The sequence below is a fragment of the Pristiophorus japonicus genome, chromosome 13 (genome assembly GCF_044704955.1).
Source record: "Pristiophorus japonicus isolate sPriJap1 chromosome 13, sPriJap1.hap1, whole genome shotgun sequence".
NCBI lineage: Eukaryota > Metazoa > Chordata > Chondrichthyes > Pristiophoridae > Pristiophorus > Pristiophorus japonicus.
This window is the reverse complement of record NC_091989.1, coordinates 23,005,381-23,031,050: the sequence shown is the minus strand read 5'-3', so window position 1 is coordinate 23,031,050 and position 25,670 is coordinate 23,005,381. Positions and strand designations below refer to the sequence as shown.

Here is a 25,670-nt window from a genome sequence, read left to right as displayed (position 1 = left end):
CCAAAATCAGTGCCATTACTACCACCATCACACTGGGGAGCGAGCCTGATTCTTACTATCAATTTTAACTGAAGTGCTTAGATTATTACCTGGTGACCATATGCAACAATTGCTCTCACCAATCACCAGAGAGGGAACAACACTAATCGGCGTCTTGCAATATTTAAATTGGAGCTTTTCATACGACCAATAAGGACATACAATTCTGTGGTAATGCGAAAACACTGGGCATTTACACAAGTTGACTGAATTGCAAGTAATTAAATATTAGATCAGGCTTCTTGCTTTCTCAAGAAAAATGTAGTCATAAAAGATGTAGCTGACTCAACTGGGGAGCAAAAATTCAAGGATTTCTACCAAGAGCCACACAGATCCGCCATCTTGTGGGTTCCGGTTCACGTAAACCGCATTCTACTCTTGTGCTATCTGACGGAGAGTGGCATATGTCGATATCTACTGCGAAACAGAACAGGAAACATTGCAAGCAATAAACCCAGGCAACATTTTAAATCCACCATTCACAAACTAAATTTGTAACCTCATACTTTTCATTCTGGTGCCGAAATGATGCCAACACTCTCAAGTGGTTAATGAAAGGATCACTTTTATAACTCTTTGCCTGACCTTTAAAGACAGGATGTTTTGCTGCGATGTATCTACTTCAAAGTCAGCCTCCTGAGTGTTCTAAAATATTTTAATTGGCTTGTTTACTTCATGCGGGCACTTACTCGCTGTCGTAAGGTGAACACTAGACGTCACAGTTTAATCTTCAGCTGCACAGAAGAATATGCAACTTGGCTTTTCAATTATTGTAAGATACTATTCACTCATCTTTCAGAATGAATCAATAACCAGGAGAAGGAAAACAAGATAGGCCACAAGCTGCTGGCATGGAAGAGAGAGACATGCATCATACGTGCACGAGACAGAATCAATTTGTTTAGAATTAAGAAATAGAGGAGCTATTACGCTACAGGGTGTATACTATAGGCCACCAAATAGTGGGAAGGAGTTAAAGGAGCAAATTTGCAGGCAAATTACAGAAAGATGTAAGAACTCCAGGGTAGTGATAATAGGGGACTTCAATTACCTAAATATAGACTGGGAAAATAACAGCGCGAAGGGTAAAGAGAGCAAGGAATTTCTGAGACATGTACAAGAGAGCTATCTTGATCAGTGTGTTTCCAGCCCAACGAGGAAGGAAGCATAGAAACATAGAAAATAGGTGCAGGAGTAGGCCATTCGGCCTTCGAGCCTGCACCGCCATTCAATGAGTTCATGGCTGAACATGCAACTTCAGTACCCCATTCCTGTTTTCTCGCCATACCCCTTTGATCCCCCTAGTAGTAAGTATTACATCTAACTCCTTTTTGAATATATTTAGTGAATTGGCCTCAACAACTTTCAGAATTCCACAGGTTCACCACTCTCTGGGTGAAGAAGTTTCTCCTCATCTCGGTCCTAAATGGCTTACACCCCTTATCCTTAGACTGTGACCCCTGGTTCTGGACTTTCCCAACATTGGGAACACATTCTTCCTGCATCTAACCTGTCTAAACCCGTCAGAATTTTAAACGTTTCTATGAGATCCCCTCTCATTCTTCTGAACTCCAGTGAATACAAGCCCAGTTGATCAGTCTTTCTTGATAGGTCAGTCCTGCCATCCCGGGAATCAGTCTGGTGAGCCTTCGGTGCACTCCCTCAATAGCAAGAATGTCCTTCCTCAAGTTAGGAGACCAAAACTGCACACAATACTCCAGGTGTGGCCTCACCAAGGCCCTGTACAACTGTAGTAACACCTCCCTGCCCTTGTACTCAAATCCCCTTGCTATGAAGGCCAACATGCCATTTGCTTTCTTAACCGCCTGCTGTACCTGCATGCCAACCTTCAATGACTGATGCACCACGACACCCAGGTCTCGTTGCACCTCCCCTTTTCCCAATCTGTCACCATTCAGATAATAGTCTGTCTCTCTGTTTTTACCACCAAAGTGGATAACCTCACATTTATCCACATTATACTTCATCTGCCATGCATTTGCCCACTCACTTAACCTATCCAAGTCACTCTGCAGCCTCATAGCATTCTCCTCACAGCTCACACTGCCACCCAACTTAGTGTCATCTGCAGACTTGGAGATACTACATTTAACCCCCTCGTCTAAATCATTAATGTACAGTGTAAACAGCTGGGGCCCCAGCACAGAACCTTGCGGTACCCCACTAGTCACTGCCTGCCATTCTGAAAAGTACCCATTTATTCCTACTCTTTGCTTCCTGTCTGCCAACCAGTTCTCAATCCACGTCAGCACACTACCCCCAATCCCATGTGCTTTAACTTTGCACATTAATCTCTTGTGTGGGACCTAGTTGAAAGCCTTCTGAAAGTCCAAATACACCACATCAACTGGTTCTCCCTTGTCCACTCTACTGGAAACATCCTCAAAAAATCCCAGAAGATTTGTCAAGCATGATTTCCCTTTCACAAATCCATGCTGACTTGGACCTATCATGTCACCTCTTTCCAAATGCGCTGCTATGACATCCTTAATAATTGATTCCATCATTTTACCCACTACCGATGTGAGGCTGATCGGTCTATAATTCCCTGTTTTCTTTCTCACTCCTTTTTTAAAAAGTGGGGTTACATTGGATCAGTTCCTATGGAGTGGAGGGTAGGCAGAATCTATGGAATGTTGGAAAATGACTGTCAATGCATCTGCTATTTCCAAGGCCACCTCCTTAAGTACTCTGGGATGCAGACCATCAGGCCCTGGGGATTTATCGGCCTTCAATCCCATCAATTTCCCCAACACAATTTCCCGACGAATAAGGATTTCCCTCAGTTCCTCCTTCTTACTAGACCCTCTGACCCCTTTTATATCTGGAAGGTTGTTTGTGTCCTCTTTAGTGAATACTGAACCAAAGTACTTGTTCAATTGGTCTGCAATTTCTTTGTTCCCCGTTATGACTTCCCCTGATTCTGACTGCAGGGGACCTACGTTTGTCTTTACTAACCTTTTTCTCTTTACATAGCTACAGAAGCTTTTGCAGTCCGTCTTAATGTTTCCTGCAAGCTTCCTCTCGTACTCTATTTTCCCTGACCTAATCAACCCCTTAAGTATCATTCGCCAATCTATCCTAGCCAATTCACGCCTCATACCTTCAACGTTACCCTTCTTTAAGTTCTGGGCCATGGTCTCTGAATTAACTGGTTCATTCTCCATCCTAATGTAGAATTCTACCATATTATGGTCACTCTTCCCCAAGGGGCCTCGCACAACGAGATTGCTAATTAATCCTTTCTCATTACACAACACCCAGTCTAAGATGGCCTCCCCCCAGTTGGTTCCTCGACATATTGGTCTAGAAAACCATCCCTTATGCACTCCAGGAAATCCTCCTCCACCGTATTGCTTCCAGTTTGATTAGCCCAATCTGTATGCATATTAAAGTCACCCATGATAACTGCTGCACCTTTATTGCATGCATCCCTAATTTCCTGTTTGATGCCCTCCCCAACATCACTACTACTGTTTGGAGGTCTGTACACAACTCCCACTAATGTTTTTTGCCCTTTGGTGTTCTGCAGCTCTACCCATATAGATTCCACATCATCCAAGCTAATGTCCTTCCTAACTATTGCATTAATCTCCTCTTTAACCAGCAATGCTACCCCACCTCCTTTTCCTTTTATTCTATCCTTCCTGAATATTGATTACCCTTGGATGTTGAGTTCCCAGCCCTGATCATCCTGGAGCCACGTCTCTGTAATCCCAATCACATCATATCTGTTAACATCTATTTGCACAGTTAATTCATCCACCTTATTACGGATATTCCTTGCATTAAGACACAAAGCCTTCAGGCTTGTTTTTTTAACACCCTTTGTCCTTTTAGAATTATAATGCAGTGTGGCCCTTTTTGTTTCATGCCTTTGTATATTCGGCCTTCCACGATTGCTTTTTACCTTTCTACCAACTGTTTCTAACTCCATATTACTTCGCCCTGTCTCGCTGCATAGGTTCCCAGCCCCCTGCCATATTAGTTTAAACACTCCCGAACTGCATTAGCAAATGTTACCCCAAGGACATCAGTTCCAGTCCTGCCCAAGTGCAGACTATCCCTTTTGTACAGGTCCCACTTCCCCAAGAACTGGTTCCAGTGCTGGATCTAGTTCTGAGGAATGAAGTGGGGCATGTGGAGCATGTTACAGTGATCATAATATCAGGTTTAAATAGTTATGGAAAAGGACAAGGAACAAATCAAGCATAAAAATACGTAACTGGAAGAGGGCTAACTTCAGCGAGATGAAAAGGGATCTAGCCCAGGTGGATTGAAATCAAAAATTGGTAGGCAAAACAGTAATTGAACAATAGGAGGACTTCAAAGAGGAGATGTTTCAAGTACAGAATAGATACATTCCAACAACGGGAAAAGGAAGGGCATCCAAAGCTCGAGCTTCCTGGATGACAAAGATAGAAATTTTAAAAAGAGACAAGACAAATGTAAGGTACCCAAGAGTAGAGAACCATGCTGAATATAGAATGTATAAAGGAGAAATAAGAAAGGGACTAAGAGGGATAGAGAGTGAGTATGAAAAAAGATTAGCATCTAAGGGAACCCATTATAAAACATATAAATCGTAAAAGGGCAGTCAACGGAAAGGACCAAAGGGAGGCAGATCGCATGACTGAGGTAATAAATGAGTACTTTGCATCTGTCTTCACTAGGGAAGAGTATGCTGTCAATGTAGGAGATCATCAAAATCCACGATAAGGCCTTGGACAACGTGGACTATTTTCCACACCTCGGGAGCCAACTGTCAACATCATCATCATAGGCAGTTCCTCGGGATCGAGGAAGACTTGCTTCCACTCTTAGCATGAGTTCTTAGGTGGCTGTATAGTCCAATACAAGAACCACAGTTTCTGTCATAGGTGGAACAGATCGTCGTTGAGGGAAAGGGTGGGCAGGGAGCCTGGTTTGCCGCACGCTCCTTCCGCTGCCTGTGCTTGATTTCTGCACGCTCTTGGCGACAATACTCGAGGAGCTCAGCGCCCTCCCGATTGCACTTCCTCCACTTTGGGTGGTCTGTGGCCAAGGACTCCCAGATGTCAGTGGGGATGTTGCACTTTCAGGGCGGCTTTGAGGGTGCCCTTGTAACGTTTCCTCTGCCCACCTTTGGCTCGTTTGCCGGGGATGAGTTCCGAGTAGAGCGCTTGCTTTGGGAGTCACGTGTCTTTTATGCGAACTATGCGGCCTGCCCAGCAGAGCTGATCAAGTGTGGTCAGTGCTTCAATGCTGGGGATGTTGGCCTGGACGAGGACGCTAATATTTGTGTGTCTGTCCTCCCAGGGGATTTGCAGGATCTTGGAGACATCGCTAGTGGTATTTCTCCAGCGACTTGAGGTGTCAACTGTACGTGGTCCACGTCGGAGTCATACAGGAGAGCGGGTATTACTACGGCCCTGTAGACCATGAGCTTGGTGACAGTTTTGAGGGACTGATCTTCAAACACACTTTTCCTCATGGCGGCCGAAGGCTGCACTGGCGGCGGTGTTGGATCTCATCATCAATGCTTGCTCTTGTTGATAGGAGGCTCCCGAGATAGGGGAAGTGGTCCACGTTGTCCAGGGCCACGCTGTGGATCTTGATGTTTGGGGGGGCAGTTCTGTGCGGCGAGGACAGGCTGGTGTAGGACCTTTATCTTACTAATGTTTAGCGTAAGGCCTATGCTTTCATACGCCTCGGTAAATACGTCGACTATGTCCTGGAGTTCAGCCTCTGTGTGCGCACAGACGCAGGCGTCGTCCGCGTACTGTAGCTTGACGACAGAGGTTGGAGTGGTCTTGGACCTGGCCTGGAGACGGCGAAGGTTGAACAGCTTCCCACTGGTTCTGTAGTTTAGCTCCACTCCAGCGGGGAGCTTATCAACTGTGAGGTGCAGCATGGCAGCGAGGAAGATTGATAAGAGGGTTGGGGCGATGACGAGGCCCTGCTTGACCCCAGTCCGGACATGAATTGGATCTGTGATGGATCCGTTGGTAAGGATCACGGCTTGCATGTCGTCTTGGAGCAGGCGGAGTATGGCAACGTACTTTTGGGGGCATCCGAAATGGAGGAGGACGCTCCATAGACCCTAACGGTTGACAGTGTCAAAGGCCTTTGTAAGGTCGAAGAAGGCCATGTATAAAGGCTGGCGCTGTTCCCTGCATTTTTTCTGCAGTTGTCACGCTGCAAAAACCCTGTCAATAAGCGCATTCATCGATGTCGAGGTCCAACACCGCCTTCAGTATGCCAGTGCAGCCTTCGGCCGCCTGAGGAAAAAAATGTTTGAAATACCAGCAACACCGTCTCTGCAAGATTCTGCAAATCCATTGGCAGGATAGGCGCGCCAACGTCAGTGTTCTCACTCAGGTTAACATCCTCAGCATCGAAGCATTGACAACGCTCGATCAGGTCCGATGGATGGGCCACATCGTCTGCATGCCCGATACGATACTCCCAAAACAAGCACTCTACTCGGAGCACCGACACGGCAAACAAGCCCCAGGTAGGCAGAGGAAACGCTTCAAGGACACCCTCAAGGCCTCCTTGAAAAAGTGCAACATCGCAACAGACCAGTCAAAGTGGAAGAGAAGAATCTGGGAAGATGGCAAACACCTGGGGTCTCTTCGCCGGGAGCAAGTAGAGACCAAGCGCAAACAGCGGAAGGAGCACACGACAACCCAAATACCCCAACCAACTGGCCCTTCAACCAACGTTCCTTCAACCACCACATCCCCACCTGTGACAGAGACTGCAGGTCCCGTATTGGACTCATCAGTCACCCGAGAACTCATTTTTAGTGTGGAAGCAAGTTATCCTCGACTCCGAAGGACTGCCTAAGAAAAGAAAGGAGGAGATGGTAGTGATAATGGATAGGATAAAAATAGACAGAGGAGGTACTTAAAAGATTGGCAGGCCTCATAGTAGAAAAGTCACCCGGGCCAGATGGAATGCATCCTAGGTTACTGAGGGTTGAAATTGCAGAGGCCCTGGCCAAAATCTTCCAATCCTCCTTAGATATAGGGGTGGTGCCAGAGGACTGAAGGATTGCAAATGTTACACCGCTGTTTTAAAAAGAGGGGGATAAACATGCCAACTACAGGCCAGTCAGTTTAACGTCAGTGGTGGGAAAACCTACACACAATAATCCAGGACAAACTTAATTGGCATTTGGAAAGTATGGGATAATAAATTAAAGGAAACTTGATCAACTTCTTTGCTGAACAGAGGATTGATGAAGGTAGTGCAGCTGATGTGTAATGGACTTTCAAAAGGCGTTTGGCAAAGTACCACATAATAGACTTGTTAGCAAAATTGAAGTCCATGGGATTAAAGGGACATTGGCAGCGTGGATACGAAATTGGCCAAGAGACAGAAAGCAGTGAGTAATGGTGAACAGTTGTTTTTCAGACTGGAGACATGTGGTGACCCCCAAGGATCAGTATTAGGACCACTGCTCTTTTTGAAATATATTAATGGCCTGGACTTGGTTATACAGGGCATATTTTCAAAGTTTGTAGAAGACACGAAATTCGGAAATGTGGTAAACAATGGAGGAGCATAGCAGCAGATTTCAGGGGGACATACAAACTGGTGAAATGGGCAAGCACATGGCAGATGAAATTTAACACAGAAGTGTGAAATTATACATTTTGGTAGGAAGAATGAGGAGAGACAATATAAACTAAATACAATTTTAAAGGGGGTGCAGGAACTGAGCGATCTGGGGGCTGTAAGTAAACAAATCTTGGAAGGTGGCAGGACAAGTTTAGAAGGCTGTAAAAAAAAAAGGCATGAGATCCTTGGCTTTATTAATAGAGGCCTAGAGTACAAATACAAGGAAGTTATACTAAACCTTTGTAAAACACTGGATATGGGACTTCAGTTATGTGGAGAGATTTGAGAAACTCGTCTTGTTCTCCTCAGAGCAGAGAAGGTTAAGGGGAGATTTAATAGGTGTTCAAAGATCATGAATAGTTTTGATAGAGTAAATAAGGAGAAACTGTTTCCAGTACAGTAGGGTCGGTAACCAGAGGACACAGATTCAAGGTGATTAGCAAAAGAATCAGAGGCGGCAGGAAGAAACTTTATTTTAATAAAACACAGCGAGTTGCTGTGATCTGGAATGCACTGCCTGAAAGGGTGGTGCAAGTAGATTCAATAGTAACGTTCAAAAGGGAATTTAATAAATACATGAAAGGAAAAAATTTGCAGGGCTACGGAGAAATAGCGGGGGAGTGAGACTAATTGGATAGCTCCAGCAAAGAGCCGGCACAGGCACAATGAGATGAATGGCCTCCTCCTGTGCTGTATCATTCTATAATTCTAGATACAATAGGAGTCACTCTTCTGGGATGGAGAATGGTTGTATTATATTTAGTGCGAGATCGGTAATGTAGAGGGAGCTTTAGGGCTGCATCTAACTGTACTAACTATACCTGACCAAGGATGACTCAATGCTGTTGGTCTTCAAAATGGAAAGTATTTAGATGCCCAACCCTAATAGTTCACGCCTTGATGTACATGAAAAAAAATGAATCTCTCTCCGCCACTTCATTTTCTTTACATACAGCTCTCCAACCATGGGTGGAGAAACAGCTTGCTCTCAGGTCGCCACTAAAGCCACTTTGTACACCTGCTAAGAAGTGTACTGCAGTGAGCTGTTGTAAAACACACCCCTATTTTGCAAGGGTGGAGGATTAGGAAGGTGGGAAGGGGAACAAAAGAAAAATTGCACTTCGCCACTTCAGAGATCAAGCATCAAGTCTGTACTCTGCCACCCTCTGGCACAGTGTGCTAATACATCGTTTGCACCATTCACCATATGTGTTCATTAAATACAATGAACCACATCAGTACGCAGTTATTCAGCTGCACTGAAAATAGCAATCCTGTGCAATTGAGACCACAGTTAAACCTGGAGGCAGACCAGGCAATATTAAATGCAAGTAGCTGCCAGGATACATTTTACAAGCGTGTTTATGAAAATATTTGAGTTCAAAAATAAATTCACAGCATGGAACACACCAACTCAAAAGAAACGGAGTCTAATTATTTTTTGCCATAAACTTAACATGACCACAGTCACACTGATTTAGCTAGTGCAGATGCTGTCCATCTTGTGGGGAATAATGGGGTAACACCAGCAGAGGCCATGTGCCTGACGAACAACTGAAATCTCGCACACCTGGGGAGCAACAGGACAACACAGAAAACATGCATCTTGTGAGGAGACTAAACAGAATATGCCTCGCTTGGCAGCCATCAGAGAGCATGCATCTTTAGGAACGCAGAACCACACACAACACCTGGTCCCAAAAAACAACAGAATATGTAGATATCGAATCGACCAAAAAAGGAAATATTCTGGTGGAGGAAGAGGACATGGCTGAGGTACTAAATGAGTACTGTGGACGCAGCGAATGTGTGAAAATTGGACAGGGAGAAGCGAAGAAACACCTCTAATTCACTCCTTTTCAGCATCCCAGATTATAATCGGTCAACTATTGGTGGGCATGCCTTCAGTTTGCCTAGGCCTTAAGCTCTGGAATTCCCTGCCTAAACTTCTCCACCTTCCTTTCCCCCTTTAAGATGCTCCTTAAAACCTACCTCTTTGACCAAGCTTTTGGTCACCTGTTCGAATTTCTACCTGGGTGGCTCGGTGTCAAATTTTTTATCTTATAATACTCCTCTGAAGCGCCTTGGGACATTTTACGACGTTAAAGATGCTATACAAGTACAAGTTTTTGTTGTTGTACAGGCCACCAATAACATCAATTGTACATCCCTGTCTGGCGTAAAAATAAAACGGGGAAGGGTGCTCAACGTGGCTAACAAGGGAAATTAGGAATAGTGTTAAATCCAAGGAAGAGACATATAAACTGGCCAGAAAAAGCAGCAAACCTGAGGACTGGGAGAAATTTAGAATTCAGCAGAGGTGGACAAAAGGTTTAATAAGCCGTGAAAAATAGAGTATGAGATTAAGCTTGCAGGGAACATAAAAACTGACTGCAAAAGCTTCTATAGATATGTGAAGAGAAAAAGATTAGTGAAGACAAATGTAGGTCCCCTTGCAGTCAGAATCAGATGAATTTATAATGGGGAACAAAGAAATGGCAGACCAATTGAACAAATACTTTAGTTCTATCTTCATGAAGGAAAATACAAATAACCTGCTGGAAATACTAGGGGACCAAGGGTGTAGCGAGAAGGAGGAACTGAAGGAAATCCTTATTAGTCAGGAAATTGTGTTAGGGAAATTGATGAGATTGAAGGCCGATAAATTCCAGGGCCTGATAGTCTACATCCCAGAGTACTTAAGGAAGTGACACTAGAAATAGTGGTTGCATTGGTGGTCATTTTCCAACATTCTATAGATTCTGGATCATTTCCTATGGATTGGAGGGTAGCTAATGTCACCCCACTTTTTAAAAAAAGGGAGGGAGAGAGAAAACAGGGAATTATAGACTGGTTGGCCTGACATCCGTAGTGGGGAAAATGTTAAAATCAATTATTAAAGATGAAATAGCAGCACATTTGGAAAGCAGTAACAGGATCGGTCCAAGTCAACATGGATTTATGAAAGGGAAATCATGTTTGACAAATCATCTAGAATTTTTTGAGGATGTAACTAGTAGAGTGGACAAGGGAGAACCAGTGGATGTGGTGTATTTGGACTTTCAAAAGACTTTTGACAAGGTCCCACACAAGAGATTGGTGTGCAAAATTAAAGCACATGGTATTGGGGGTAATGTATTGATGCAGATAGAGAACTGGTTGGCAGACAGGAAGCAAAGAGTAGGAATAAACAGGTCCTTTTCAGAATGGCAAGCAGTGACTAGTGGGGTACCTCAAGATTCAGTGCTGGGACCCGAGCTATTTACAACATACATTAATGATTTAGACAAAGGAATTGAATGTAATATCTTCAAGTTTGCAGATGACACTAAGCTGGGTGGCAGTGCGAGCTGTGAGGAGAATGCTAAGAGGCTGCAGGGTGACTTGGACAGGTTAGGTGAGTGGGCAAATGCATGGCAGATGCAGTATAATGTGGATAAATGTGAGGTTATCCACTTTGGGGGCAAAAACAGGAAGGCTGAACATTATCTGAATGGTGACAGATTAGAAAAGGGGAGGTGCAACAAGACCTGGGTGTCATGGTACATCAGTCATTGAAAGTTGGCATGCAGGTACAGCAGGCAGTGAAGGCAAATGGTACGTTGGCCTTCATAGCGAGAGGATTTGTGTATAGGAGCAGGGAGGTCTTACTGCAGTTGTACAGGGCCTTGGTAAGGCCACAGCTTGAATATTGCGTTCAGTTTTGGTCTCCTAATTTGAGGAAGGACATTCTTGCTATTGAGGGAGTGCAGCGAAGGTTCACCAGACTGATTCCCGGGATGGCAGGACTGACATATGAAGAAAGACTGATTGACTAGGCTTATATTCATTGGAATTTAGAAGAATGAGAGGGGAGCTCATAGAAACATAAAATTCTGACGGAATTGGACAGGTTAGATGCAGGGAAAATGTTCCCGATGTTGGGGAAGTCCAGAACCGGGGGGTCACAGTCTAAGGATAAGGGATAAGCCATTTAGGACCGAGATGAGGAGAAACTTCTTCACTCAGAGAATTGTGAACCTGTGGAATTCTCTACCACTGAATGTTGTTGAGGCCAGTTCGTTAGATATATTCAAAAGGGAGTTAGATGTGACCCTTACTGCTAAAGGGATCAAGGGGTATGGAGAGAAAGCAGGAATGGGGTACTGAAGTTGCATAATCAGCCATGATCCTATTGAATGGTGGTGCAGGCTCGAAGGGCCGAACGGCCTACTCCTGCACATATTTTCTATGTCTATATTAACTTTAATGTGAAAATCAGGTGTGTCCATTCTTTACCCAGAGAGTGGTTAGAATATGGAATTCGCTACCACATTGAAGAATTGAGAATTGCATAGGTGCATTTAAGGGGAAGCTATACATGAGGGAGAAAGGAATAGAAGCTTATGTTTATAGGGTGAGATGAGACAAGGTGGGACGATGCTCCTGTGGAGCTTAAACACGGGCATAGACAGTTGAGATCGAATGGCCCGTTCCTGTGCTGCAAACGCTATGTGACACTTCTCTTCACCTAATTGTCCTGCATTTCCTGTGTCCAGACAGTCCATTAGCCCTGAGCACCACACCCCCTGCCCCCCCCCCCCCCCCCACTCAGCACGCCTACCAAAGATCAGGGCGGGCTGCCCCCACCCCACCACACCCCTGCAGCTAAACCTCACCAGCCCCCCAGAAATGCTCATTACAAAGAAAAACCTTCCAACTGGCCTTGCCAGTGACGCCCGCATTCCAAGAACAAAAAAAAGCAACAGCGAATCTGCTGACTACCCACGAGCATTGCCACGGGTGATCTGTTTACTCCCCTTCGCTCTGGCCTCTTGCACCTTAACGAACATTAATACTAACGAATCAATAATAGACTTCTTGAATAGTTCTGAACCAAACAGAATCAAGCAGCAATATGTCCAACATTGAACCTTTATTTACTAATGATCTTTAGAACATCACAGAAAATAAAGCATTAAAAAAAACTAATCATCATCATAGGCAGTCCCTCGGAATCAAAGACGATTTGCTTCCACTCGAAACATGAGTTCTTAGGTGGCTATATAGTCCGATGAGAACCACAGTCTCTATTACAGGTGGGACATAGTCATTGAGGGAAAGGTGGGTGGGACTGGTTTGCTGCACGCTCTTTCCGCTGCCTGCGCTTGATTTCTGCACGCTCTCGGTGAAGAGAACCTAGGTGCTCAGCGCCCTCACGGGTGCACTTCCCCCACTTAGGGCGGTCTTTGGCCAGGGTCTCCCAGGTGTCAGTGGGGATGTTGCACTTTATCAAGGAGGCTTTGAGGGTGTCCTTGTAACGTTTCCGCTACCCATGGCTTGTTTGCCGTGAAGGAGTTCAGAGTAGAGCGCTTGCTTTGGGAGTCTCGTGTCTGACACGCGGACAATGTGACCTGCCCAACGGAGCTCATCAAGTGTGGTCAGTGCTTCGATGCTGGGAATGTTGTCCTAATGTTGGTGCGTCTGTCCTCCCACGGATCTTGAGGGGTCAGCGCTGGACATACAAGCATTTAACTTTGCAGCAATTAAAATTACAGCACGTAGCACTTTTACTTTGTTTTAGAATGGGACTCGTTCTATGAAAACAAAAATCAAAATACTGAAGATGCTGGAGTACTGAAACAAAGAGAAAGCACTCAAAATGCTCAGCAGGCCAGGCAGCATGTTGAGAAAACACAAGTCAGTCAGTTTTTCAGGTGCAAAACCCTTCCTCACAACTGGAAGGTGTTACAGAAAAACAGCATTTAAAAAAAAACAGAACAAGGGAGCAGGAGTGATGAAAAAAACCCACAATGACCACACATACACACAAAAAGAAATAGAATGACCTGTAAAGTGCTTATATGCCGAACAGGGGATAGTTAAATGGCAGAAGTGATCTGCGCAGGTGACAAAGGATCCATAATGAAAGAAATCAAAAGAAACAAAAACCACTTACAAAGCAAAGGAAGTTTGAGAACAGCTAAAAGGGGAAGGTATGTAGAATGGGAAGCGTGCAAACTGGCCAAGCAGTGCAGGCTCCAGGCATCCAGGAGTCTGGAGGAAGAAAAAAGTTGACATCAATGGTGCAGATCACTCTGCCAACATTGTTCTGATGGCGGGATGGGGGACGGGGGGGAAAGAGAAAAGAACCCAAGCACCAACCCACTCCCATCCCACATCCCCAGAAACACGGCACAACAATCCTACCTGGTGATTGATCAGAGAAACAGTTTCCTGGCAATTCAGGACATATTTTGCACAACAAAATTTGAAATTGCCAATCATTTGAAAAATTGTAAAGACAGACCAAAGAGATTTTGGTGTTAAAAACAATGACCTATTAGACAATATAAATTAATACTGAACTCGGAATAGACTGTAGAGGACTTTTGGTTCAATAGAGTTGGATTATAAATCTCCACATCGCAAAAGGCCATGTTGAGTTGGAGAGAATGTACACCACAATGCTAGTGACACAGGAGGTATTTCAGCTCTATTTCACGAGCACTCGACTGTAATAATTTAACAATCACCCACTGATTTTGTACCATCGAGACCACAGTTCACTAACTCACTCCACATCTGTTAAATTAATACCCCTGCTAACTGCATAACTCGCTTTGTGAAATGAGGTATGAAAATGATATTAGCAGGGATGCACAAGAATTAAATAATCCATCTAGTCTCTGCAAGAGGCATCTCAGTAGTGCAACCCTGCTGAAGCTTGTGTTTTGTAAATATAATGCACAGGCAGAAGGGACATAATACATCTCCAACTGTCATAATTAAGGATTGTTGGCTCTTTGCTAAGGATGGATTTTCATTTCAGTTACATACATTAATAGGAAGTTACACTCTTATTTTACAAGGTAATTTGCCAAGCTACAGCATTCTGCTTTCCCCTCCCCAGTAATAAAGAAAAAAGAAAGACTTGCATTTATATGTTGATAAGTGTGAGCTGTTTGAACAGACAGAGGTCAGAGTGGCCACAGCCATTGTGCACACCACATGCTCGACAGAGGCTCCACTGTTGAGTGGGGCGCCGGCGGAAGGGAGGCATGGGCGGGAGGGAGGGGCGGGGGCAGGCCGAGGGCCCAGGCGTGGGCAAAAGCGTGCCAGCGCAGCCTTCGGTTGCCTGAGGAAGAGTGTGCTCGAAGACCAGGACCTCAAATCTAGCACCAAGCTTATGGTCTACAGGGCTGTAGTGATACCCGCCCTCCTATATGGCTGAGAGACGTGGACCATATACAGTAGATACCTCAAATCGCTGGAGAAATACCACCAATGCGGTCTCCGCAAGATCCTGCAAATCCCCTGGGAGGATAGAAGCACCAATGTCAGTGACCTTGATTAGGCCAACATCCAAGCACTGACCACACTCGACCAGCTGGGTGGGCTACATTGTCTGCACGCCCGACACAAGACTCCCAAAGCAAGCGCTGTACTCGGAACTTCTACACGGCAAGCGATCCCCAGGTGGGCAGAGGAAATGTTTCAAGGACACCCAATGCCTGGGACATCCCCACCGACACCTGGGAGTCCCTGGCCAAAAACTGTCCTAAGTGGAGGAAGAGCATCGGGAGGGCGCTAAGCACCTCGAGTCTCGTCGCCGAGAGCATGCACAAGACAAATGCAGGCAAACCAGACTCCCCCATCCACCCTTTCCTACAACGACTGTCTGTCCTACCTGTGACAGAGACTGTAATTCCTGTTTTGGACTATACAGTTACCGGAGAACTCACTTTTAGAGTGGACTGCCTATGATGATGATATTTGAACAATAGGGGACCAGGTGTCACAATGTGGTTTCATTAAAATAAACCAGCTACAGAAAGCGCTATCCATAACAATTGGGATCAATAGGGGAATCATTATCACATTTCAGACATTTCCAGTAAGCATTAGTCGGTTGACTGGTAACTCAGCTGGGCAGTGTCCAGACCCAGAAAGATGGAAAGGATCAGAGGTGGAACCCTTGACTCCCTATCAGAAAGGGAACAAAAGGAGAGAATTGACGCGTTCGAGGACATTTGCGGAGATGTCCCAAGAGGGACCGGTAAAGGCCTACCGCAAGAAGCAAGCCAACCAGACAGGGAGCAAGCCTCGATCTGAATCAATTCACTAAAATAAAGTGTTACTTACTTCATGAACGAGGACAGTGCAGCATATTTTCTTGGTTATAAAGGCAGACTGAAATTAAGTTACAGTGAGGTGTGATTTCTGTGCGTTCACTAGCAGACAGTAAGTGACATAACAATTTGTATCCAGCCTCATTTCATTAAAGTGTTAATCAGTCAGCCTGTCAGAAGATTGGAGAAGCATACGTGCAAGGATCACAATATCCCATTATATCCTTTTTGTAGTCAACTGCATATTAAAAGTTTGATTTCAACACTTTTTTTTTTGGGGGGGGGGGGGGGACAATTGCCATAATGAGGTTAAACACAGACAACTGCAACAAGTCTTACAATTGTAATTTTAGTAGTTGCTGGACAGATATAACTATTGTTTACAACTTCTCCAACGGGCAAGATAATAAATAAACAAACTGCGATGAGAGGGGGATCCTTGTTCCGATGATGTTCACCTCAACTGCAATCAGAAGTCTGCACCCTTCCTTCATTGAAAACCAGTAATTTCCCCAAACTCCCCCCCCCCCCCCCCCCCACAAAGTGTCATCGGTGAACGTAATATCCAGTCAACATGGCAACAGTGCACTACTTTCAAAAGATTCAAAAGACCCAGGAAGTGTCACTACCATTGCTTAGGATTTCAAAACACAATGAGAAGGGGGTACCAAGCTCTCTTGCCCCATCACATCCAGGGATGATTTGATGGGCCTCCATCCATACGACTCTTGCCTGGCCTTGTGCCACCAGTAGTAATGAAAGCAGTTGGGGAATGTCTGCCCTCCTGTTATCGGTAGCTTATTCTGCCCATCCAAATATGCTCAGGTCAGCAAAAGCCATCTAAAGGATCCAGATTAGAAGCAAATATAAAATATAAGCCTATACAGCAAAGATGGTCAATCAACCCACCATATCTATGCTAGCTTTTTGTTAACAACTAACCCCATTGACCTGTTCTCTTCCCAGATAGTATACTCATTTTAAGGAGATCATTCTGGCCCATACAAGGACTGGAGGGATGCCCAGCAAGCAATGGCCTCCTGGATTGCTCAGAGTATTCAAAATTATGCTTGTTGAACATGGGACTTACAAGAGTTACATTAATTTCCTATTTAACTTGAATTCTGTTGTGGATAGGGATGCGGAGAAGGATAAAAAATGGCAGCCAAGGTTACTATTCCTAAATGACTATCCAGTAACCATGCTAAAAAGGGTACATGCTCAGCTGAAATACAATCCTTCCACAATTCCCCTCCTCCCCCTCCAAAAAAAAAACAGGTGCATAACAATCTACACACCATATGAAGAATGGCTTTTTGGCAAAGTGCTGGAGAGGTATTGGAATGGAGGGAACCGTGCCCCAGCCTAAGCACTTTCAGGAGAGAAGATAAGGGAAGAAATCCCCCATTTCTTCTATGATTGGAATTTGTGTAAGTTGTTAAATACAAGTCATATCCCCTGGTTGTAAAGTGATGATTAATACCCAAGCGTTCATGTTGATCCGTGTGCAGACACGGCAACATTTAAATCAGCAAAAATAACAAATGAACAAAACCATGCTCATTAAATTCACAGTACAGGTATATATATTTCAAAAACCCAGGGCTCAAATAATTAGCCATCAAAGTTTTGCTAGATTCATTTATTCCAAATCTTAATACTGAGGATAACAACAGAGTGTTTTAGTTTCTCCTAGGTATCTATTATTACATCTATAAACCATTGGAAACCCTCAATTAGATTACAGCCTGTAACTCACATGAGATATCCATTATTATGCACCTTAATTGGGCACAAGCTGACCTTGCTGATTTTGAGATTCCCACTCTAAGGGATCCCCTGGACAAATACAAAGAAAGGGTTTCAAATAAGAGCATACAGCAGTGTATTATCTTAACTGCAAGAATGAGAAACTTTAATTAGGTACTAAATTTTAGCCACTCTTGGGGCTTATTTAAAGATGAATTTTTAGTGCCATGTTCAATAAAATTTCCTATTGATAAAGTGCCTGCCTGTGGCACATTTATTTCTCCATGCTCTCTCCTTTACAATAAGCTGCTGGCGCCTTTAGGCTGAAGCCCTGCCTGTCTTTGGGTCGATATTGCAAGACTTGAGGAACAAACCGAGAAAAATTCCACTTGGATTTTCACCGAGAACAAGACATGACCAGAGTTCTCAGCCAGCACAGTTACAAAATGAGTGACAGCTTTAGGATCAGCATCTTGACACAATAAAAGAATGTCAATCTCTGTCGATTCAGTGGAGTCACTCACTGGCTGGCTGAGCCTGTGGTTGATGCTAGCTGATCGTTTCTCCTGCAACTTTAACCTAAATGTCAAAACTTGATGGGAGGGAAAGCAGGCCATCGATTAAATCCAGATTCCCATTACCAGCTAGCATATACAAGTAGGCTTGTATGAAACAATAGTACCATTAATATGAAAGTTAATTGTGAAAATACACACCGAATTCTCCATGCACACCCGATCTATCCATTTAACTTGTTGATCTGTTACCAGTAACAACCCACCCACCCCCATCCAAAACCAGGAAACATGCTCAGTCAGTTGTGAAGAGCATTACAAGATGCATTTCCCTCCAGTTTTGCTTTCTTTCCTATGGGGAAGCACCTAGTCTCCATTTGGCACCTCCCCACAGCTGATCATTGAAGATTCCAACATATTAAAATAATACAGTACGGCTAGATTCTTACTTCAAACCAAGTCGAACCAGAAAACATCAATGGAAACGAGTTAAAAGTTTATTTAGGATAGGCATCAGGAAGTTAGAATAATTTTGGAATAACATATCAAGTAAAGGAAACACGGACATTATTCAAAATACAAACACCGTATTATCCACACTTCCATTATTGGTTTGACATCTTATCTGAAAGAATGCTTGCATGAATTAGGAGACCAGCATACAGGAGTTAGGAGTCCAGCAGAGCAATGTAGAAAGCTGTTGCGCTATTTTGCGCAAGAGTTTTATCGTAACTGCTGTCCATGTACTCTTGGCTGTCCATGTACTCTTGCTGATCTACAGGGTTGTAGTAATACCTGCCCTCCTGTATGGCTCAGAGAAATGGACCATGCACAGTAGACACCTCAAGTCGCTGGAGAAATACCACCAACAATGTCTCCGCAAGATCCTACAAATATCCTGGAAGGACAGACGCACCAACGTTAGCGTCCTCAATCAGGCCAACATCCCCAGCATTGAAGCACTGACCACACTTGATCAGCTTCACTGGGCAGGCCACATTGTCTGCATGCCAGACACAAGATCCCCAAAGCAAGTGCTCTACTCTGATCTCCTTCACGGCAAACGAGCCAAAGGTGGGCAGAGGAAACGTTACAAGGACACCCTCAAAGCCTCTCTGATAAAGTGCAACATCCCCCCCCGACACCTGGGAGTCAGTGGCCAAAGACCACCTTAAGTGGAGGAAGCGCATCCGGGAAGGCGCTGAGCACCTCGAGTCTCAACGCCAAGAGCATGCAGCGGAAGGAGCGTGCGGCAAACCTGTCCCATCCTCCCTTACCCTCAACGACTATCTGTCCCACCTGTGACAGGGACTGTGGCTCTTGTATTGGACTGTTCAGCCACCTAAGGACTCATTTTAAGAGTGGAAGCAAGTCTTCCTCGAGTCTGAGGGACTGCGTATGATGATGATGACGACTCTTGCTGGTGCTCAAGTTCTTTTCATCCAGTATTCTTTCCCAACTGACAGCATGCCCTCCGATCCTTGTTACCTACAGCTCTCCTTACATTCTCTTATTAAAGCGTTTCTCAGCTTAATAGGTCAATAAAAGATGTGAAAACAAACAGAATAGAAGTTATCTGTACATTCTGTTTCACTCGCCCTGAACAGCTCTTCTCTCTGTCATTTCAAATTCCCATCATGCACAGGGATGACGGTTCCACCATTATGGCAGAGAATCAAGGTTCCACTGTAGATGATGTGATGGCAGAGTTAGCGCACCAAGGAATAAGTGCAAGTTGGCTGCATGGCCTTCTCCTATGCCTGTTTTATTTCATTAAAACACCTCAATGTATAGGGCAAGGTGGGAACATAATAAATAGAAACAGGAATAGGCCATTCGGCCCCTCGAGCCGGCTCCCTATTCAATAAAATCATGGTTGACCTTCTACCTCAACTCCACTTTCCCGTCCTATCCCCTTATCCCTTGATGTCGAAAAATCCATCGATCTCGAAAAATCCATTGATCTCAGTCTTGAATATACTCAACGACTCTGGAATTTCCCCACGCCCTTTCAAACCTCTTCTCCTCTCAACCTTTAAAGCACAGTTGAAAATCTACCTATGGCTAAGTTTAGGGTCACCTGTCCGAATATATCTTTGGCTTGGTGTCGATTTTTGTCTGATGTTCCTGTGAAGTACATTGGGACGTTTTACTAAGTTAAAGGTAGTATATAAATGCAAGTTGTTGTTGCTTTTCACTCCCCCACTACCACTGGCGGCATTCCTTCAGCTGTCTAGGCCTTAAGTTCTGGAATTCCCCCCCTGAATCTCACCACCTCTCTCTCTTCCTTTAAGACGCACCTTAAACTTAGCCCTTTGACCAAGCTTTTGGTGACCTATCATAATGTCTCTTTCATTGGCTCGGTGTCAATTGTTGTCTGATTATGTTCCTGTGACGCACCTGGGGAAATTTTACTACGTTAAAGACCCTATATTACCAATTGTTGTTGCTTGTAACCCGCAACTTTAGAGGTCAAAAAGGCAATGGTGTGAAATTAAAGTAACAGACTAGGTCAAAATTACTTCGCTCTTACTGACAGTTGTTCCAATCTCATGGGATCTCAGTCATGAAGGAAAACAAAACTAAAATCTTTAGAATTTAAAATATATAAACACTGTAAATGAATTGTAATGAAGATAAAAACCTGCAGCTTGTTCTTCAAACAGCTTGTTTCAACTCACTGTACTCCTACATTCCCATTACTGCTTCATTAAGTCAATACTCATACTTTAATTCCAATTACACATTTTAAATGAAATTTGAATTTTCACATCACGTCCAACATTATTGCTTCCCATCAGAAAGCATATTTTATACATTTTTTGAAGAATTTCAATAACCATTTTACCTGGCCTCTGCAGCAAGTAGTTCATCATAGTGAGAAGACCGTTGATCATCATCTTGCCGATAACGGATTACTGTGGCAAGACCTTTACTCACTAGGGCTTCTGCAATGTTACTGCAAAAAAGGTAGGGAAACAGTTAATCACAAGCCTCCATTTCTGAAATAAACCATTTTAAGTATAAACCAAGCTAATATGTCTCGGGATCCAATGACTACTATATTAGTTTAGCAGGGATTCTGCATGTTCAAGCACAAGAGGTGTTACCTATACAGTAATCAGAAAATGTGTGCTAGATAAAAACTTTCCTACATGTTAACCGAGCCACCAACTCCCAAGTGACATGGTCAAAAGCAAATTACATTCTATTCTCAAGTTAAAAACACATACACAAATAGATTGTGGCATCTCCATTAGGTTTGCCTCTCCATCAATAAAAGTCAATCCCTTTGCTCAGCTAAGAAAGTGATTAACAGGTGACCACACAAACACACAGTAATAAGCAGGAAATGAACTGTAATGATGTGCTGACAATTTTATTGGAGAGTAAATTCAGGTCAGGTCACAGAAAAACAACCAAAGATGAATAATGAAGGTTGCTAGGCAAGATGGAGATCCTAAAGCTTTGCTCAATTAACTTTTGGGGAAAGGAGGCAGAGGATAAGCAGCATGAATCCATACAGAAGCATCCCTTAGGAGATAAAATGAAGTTGGGTGCAACAGAGAAAATTGTTAGTAAAGGATGAGCTACTAAGTGACCTTTTCTCATTCCGTGCTTTATGATCTGATGAGTGTAATCACTTGTGAAATATCATCTCCTTTCAGGAAGAGGGTCATTCTTTTGCTCCCTCCCTCACATACAATATTTGCTGCATGACGGAACACACCACATTGGCTTTGACTCTCAAATCACTTGCATGTATCTTAAATAATTTTCTGTGATGTCCATGCTCACTTCCCAGAGTAAAACCTGGAGAATGAGGGGTGAGTATGAGTGTGTGAATATACAAATTGAAAGTTATACATTAAGTTCCACTGAAGCAAGGGTCTCCTCCCCACTTTTGTTTCCATTTCAGCTTGCAGTATCGACAATTTTATACTGCAGCCAAGATTAGCTTGAATATGGATCTTGAGTTATAATCTCATGTTAGTTTGGCTCCGAGGCAACACTCTTCACTCAGACAGTTGTAGGATCAAGCCCCACCTCCAGCACTGAGGGAGTGCTACGGTCAGAGGTGCCATCTTTCACATGAGATTTAAAGTGAGGTAAGGTACTGGCAAAATATGCACAAGAGAGCGCGAAGATGCAAGTTCAATCTACACAATTCCAAGTTCCTGATCAGTTGGGATAGGCACCAGAATTGCTCGGCTCTTTCCCACAGGGAGGTAACAGGGCTTTTATCGGGAAAAAAATAAGTTTGGCCCAAAGAGAACTCAGAATCTAGACTGCTGGCAACTGAGCCAAGCCAACATGAGGTAATAACGCAAGGTTCCAAATATAAAATCTGTAACAGGTTGTGGTACAATTGCATGAGTGTGCTGCCAACCACATCATCATGCTCTGTTCACTACTCTTGTAAATTATTCTGCAAGACATCACTTACAAGCGCATCAGTGTACACGTGCTATGGCATTGTACAAACATGAGTTTGCACTGCAAATCCCAACACAGCTCTTCAATTTCCACTCTGCCATTATGGAAAAGAATACACACTTCAAGCTGTTCCTACAATTAAAGCTGAAAAAAATAGCATGGCGATTGCACAAAGCTCTCACCTAATGGTAGGTTGTCTTCACTGTCTATGGTGTGTATGTGCAGCTTATTCCTGAACTATGGTCCATTTGCACTAATGGTTTTCCAATATCTTATCCAAGCTGCCATTCCTCTTATGCAAACAGGGACATTAATGCTGGTGGGGGTGTCAGGAGAGAGAACGCAAACAAGAGAAAAGACACGACAGTCAAGTTCATTCCTTTGCTCACTAGCCAGCCATGCATTTTCCAACAGCAAGGAACCTGGCAATTATTTCCGGTCGAGGGACACAGAGACCAAGGATACCGCCCCCAACCACACTACCTGGGATCAGAAACTAAGGGCTCAAAATTGGCCCACCCTTTTTTTCTGCGCACTCACCGGAGACGCGCCACTTTTCTGCGTTGAAGTGCTCTGAAAAAAAAAAATCGGTCCCCACTTTGGCTGTTGTCCGGCCTCTCCCGGGTCTTCATGCAGCATGGCCAGTCGGGTCGGGGGCGGAGCCGGGACGTCTGCACATGCGCGTTGGAGTGTGCGCGCATGCGCAGTAGTTCCTGCTCCCAGTCTCTCAGTGTGCGTGCTGCAGTGTGGGACCCCATCATCATCAGACCAGCATCAGACCGGCTGCTGGTGCATCCCACCCCTATCCTAGGCTGAGTGGTCTACCGCACAGACCAACCCGCTGCCTTCCCAGGCTGAAGATGAAGGTAGGGTAGGACTGACTGACTTCTATTTTTTATTTGGATATTTTGAAAAAATTGTAAAATATGTTTTGTCTCTTGTGAATAGTGGTGACCATTTGTTAAGCCTATTTACCTGGTGCTATTGTGAAAGAAGAACATAAGTGACGGAAGAGCACAGAGAATATCTTATTTATTCAAGTAGACTTTATTGAGATAATATGGGCTCAATTTTGGCCCAGTATAATCATTGCAAACAAATAGTTGTTTAAGTTAGTTAAGATTAGGGCAATTTAATTCAACTATCTTTTACTTCTTTTATTTTTGTAGTTTAAGCTTCCATGAATGCTTCTGCTGTATAGTAAATTAACTTTGCGAAGTTTGTCATATGATGACCGGTATGATCCCAGGTAGTGTGGTTGGGGGCGGTATCCTTGGTCTCTGTGTCCCTCGACCGGAAATAATTCCTATTCACATTCTTTAGTCAAGTCATTAAGTTTTGCTGGCCTCCGATGTACCTACCTGCGGTGATTTCTTAACTCTCCGTAAGGGTTTTCACAAGCGGCCACATACGCTGGTCTAAGTTAGTTTGGAGTAACTATTAGCTGGCCAAAGTGGCTTAAATGGTCACAATGGGCGTAGATGGCTGGTAACGCCCCCTTTTGAAAAAAAAACTAAACTAAAAAAATGCTAACTAACTCACTTACACTGGCGCAAATTGAATGTGCAAAATGGGGATTTTTAAGATACTCCAGAAAAATCAAGTTGCTCCAAAACTCCTTGCCAATTTTGAGCCCTATGGACTGAAGCTGGGACATTCTTTTATCTACAAGCTTAAATAAAGGAGACTACAAAGGTATGAGGGCAGAGTTGGCTAAAGTGGACTGGGAAAATAGATTAAAGTGTAGGACTGTTGATGAACAGTGGCATATATTTATGGAGATATTTCATAACTCAAGAAAAATATATTCTAGTGAGGAGGAAAGGGCGTAAAAGAAAAGATAGCCATCCGTGGCTAACTAAAGAAATAAAGGGCGGTACCCAATTAAAAACAAGAGCATACAAAGTGGCCAAAACTAGTGGGAGGGCAGAAGATTGGGAAGCTTTTAAAAGCCAGCATAGAATGACTAAAAAAACGATTAAGAAAGGGAAGATAAACTAGCAGAAAATATAAAAGCAGATAGCAAGAGTTTCTACAGGTATATAAAAAGGAAAAGAGTGGCTAAAGTAAATGTTGGGCCCTTAGAGGACGAGGCCGGGGAATTAGTGATGGGGAACATGGAGATGGCAGAACCTCTGAACAAATATTTTGTATCAGTCTTTACAGCAGAGGACACTAAAAATATCCCAACAGTGGATAGTCAAGGGGCTATAGCGGGGGGAGGGGGGGGGGGGGGGGGGGGAAACTTAACACAATCCAATCACTAAGGAGGTGGTACTCAGTAAGATAATGGGAGCAAAGGCGGATAAATTCCCTGGACCTGATGGCTTGCATCCTCAGGTCGAGAGAAGTAGCGGCAGGGATAGTGGATGCATTGGTTGTAATTTACCAAAATTCCCTGGATTCTGGGGAGATCCCAGCAGATTGGAAAACTGCAAATGTAACGCCCCAATTTAAAAAAGGATGCAGACAAAAAGCAGGCAACTACAGACCAGTTAGCCTAACATCAGTGGTTGGGAAGATGTTGGAGTCCATTATTAAAGCAGTAGCAGGACATTTAATTCATGACAGTTAATTCAGAGACCAAGGTCCAGAACTTAAAGAAGGCTAACTTTGAAGGTATGAGGTGTGAATTGGCTAGGATAGATTGGCGAATGATACTTAAGGGGTTGACTGTGGATGGGCAATGGCAGACATTTAGAGACCGCATGGATGAACTCCAACAATTGTACATTTCTGTCTGTCGTAAAAATAAAAAAGGGAAGGTGGCTCAACCGTGGCTATCAAGGGAAATCAGGGATAGTATTAAAGCAAAGAAAGTGGGATACAAATTGGCCAGAAATAACAGCGAACCCGGGGACTGGGTGAAATTTAGAACTCAGCAGAGGAGGACAGAGGGTTTGATTAGGGCAGGGAAAATGGTGTACGAGAAGAAGCTTGCAGGGAACATTAAGACGGATTGCAAAAGTTTCTATAGATATGTAAAGAGAAAAAGGTTAGTAAAGACAAACGTAGGTCCCCTGCAGTCAGAATCAGGGGAAGTCATAACGGGGAACAAAGAAATGGCAGACCAATTGAACAAGTACTTTGGTTCGGTATTCACTAAGGAGGACACAAACAACCTTCCGGATATAAAAGGGGTCAGAGGGTCTTGTAAGGAGGAGGAACTGAGGGAAATCCTTATTAGTCG

At 43.9% G+C, this 25,670-nt stretch overlaps 1 protein-coding gene across 1 annotated transcript in view; it reads right to left on the bottom strand.

Annotated features, from left to right (window-relative positions):
* Positions 1–25,670, bottom strand: part of snd1 (staphylococcal nuclease and tudor domain containing 1) — a 1,067,139-nt gene that overhangs the window by 742,720 nt on the left and 298,749 nt on the right. The window contains exon 13 of the mRNA XM_070897262.1: positions 20,892–21,002. Within this exon, the coding sequence (XP_070753363.1) occupies positions 20,892–21,002 (111 nt within the window). The remainder of the gene's footprint in view (positions 1–20,891; positions 21,003–25,670) is intronic.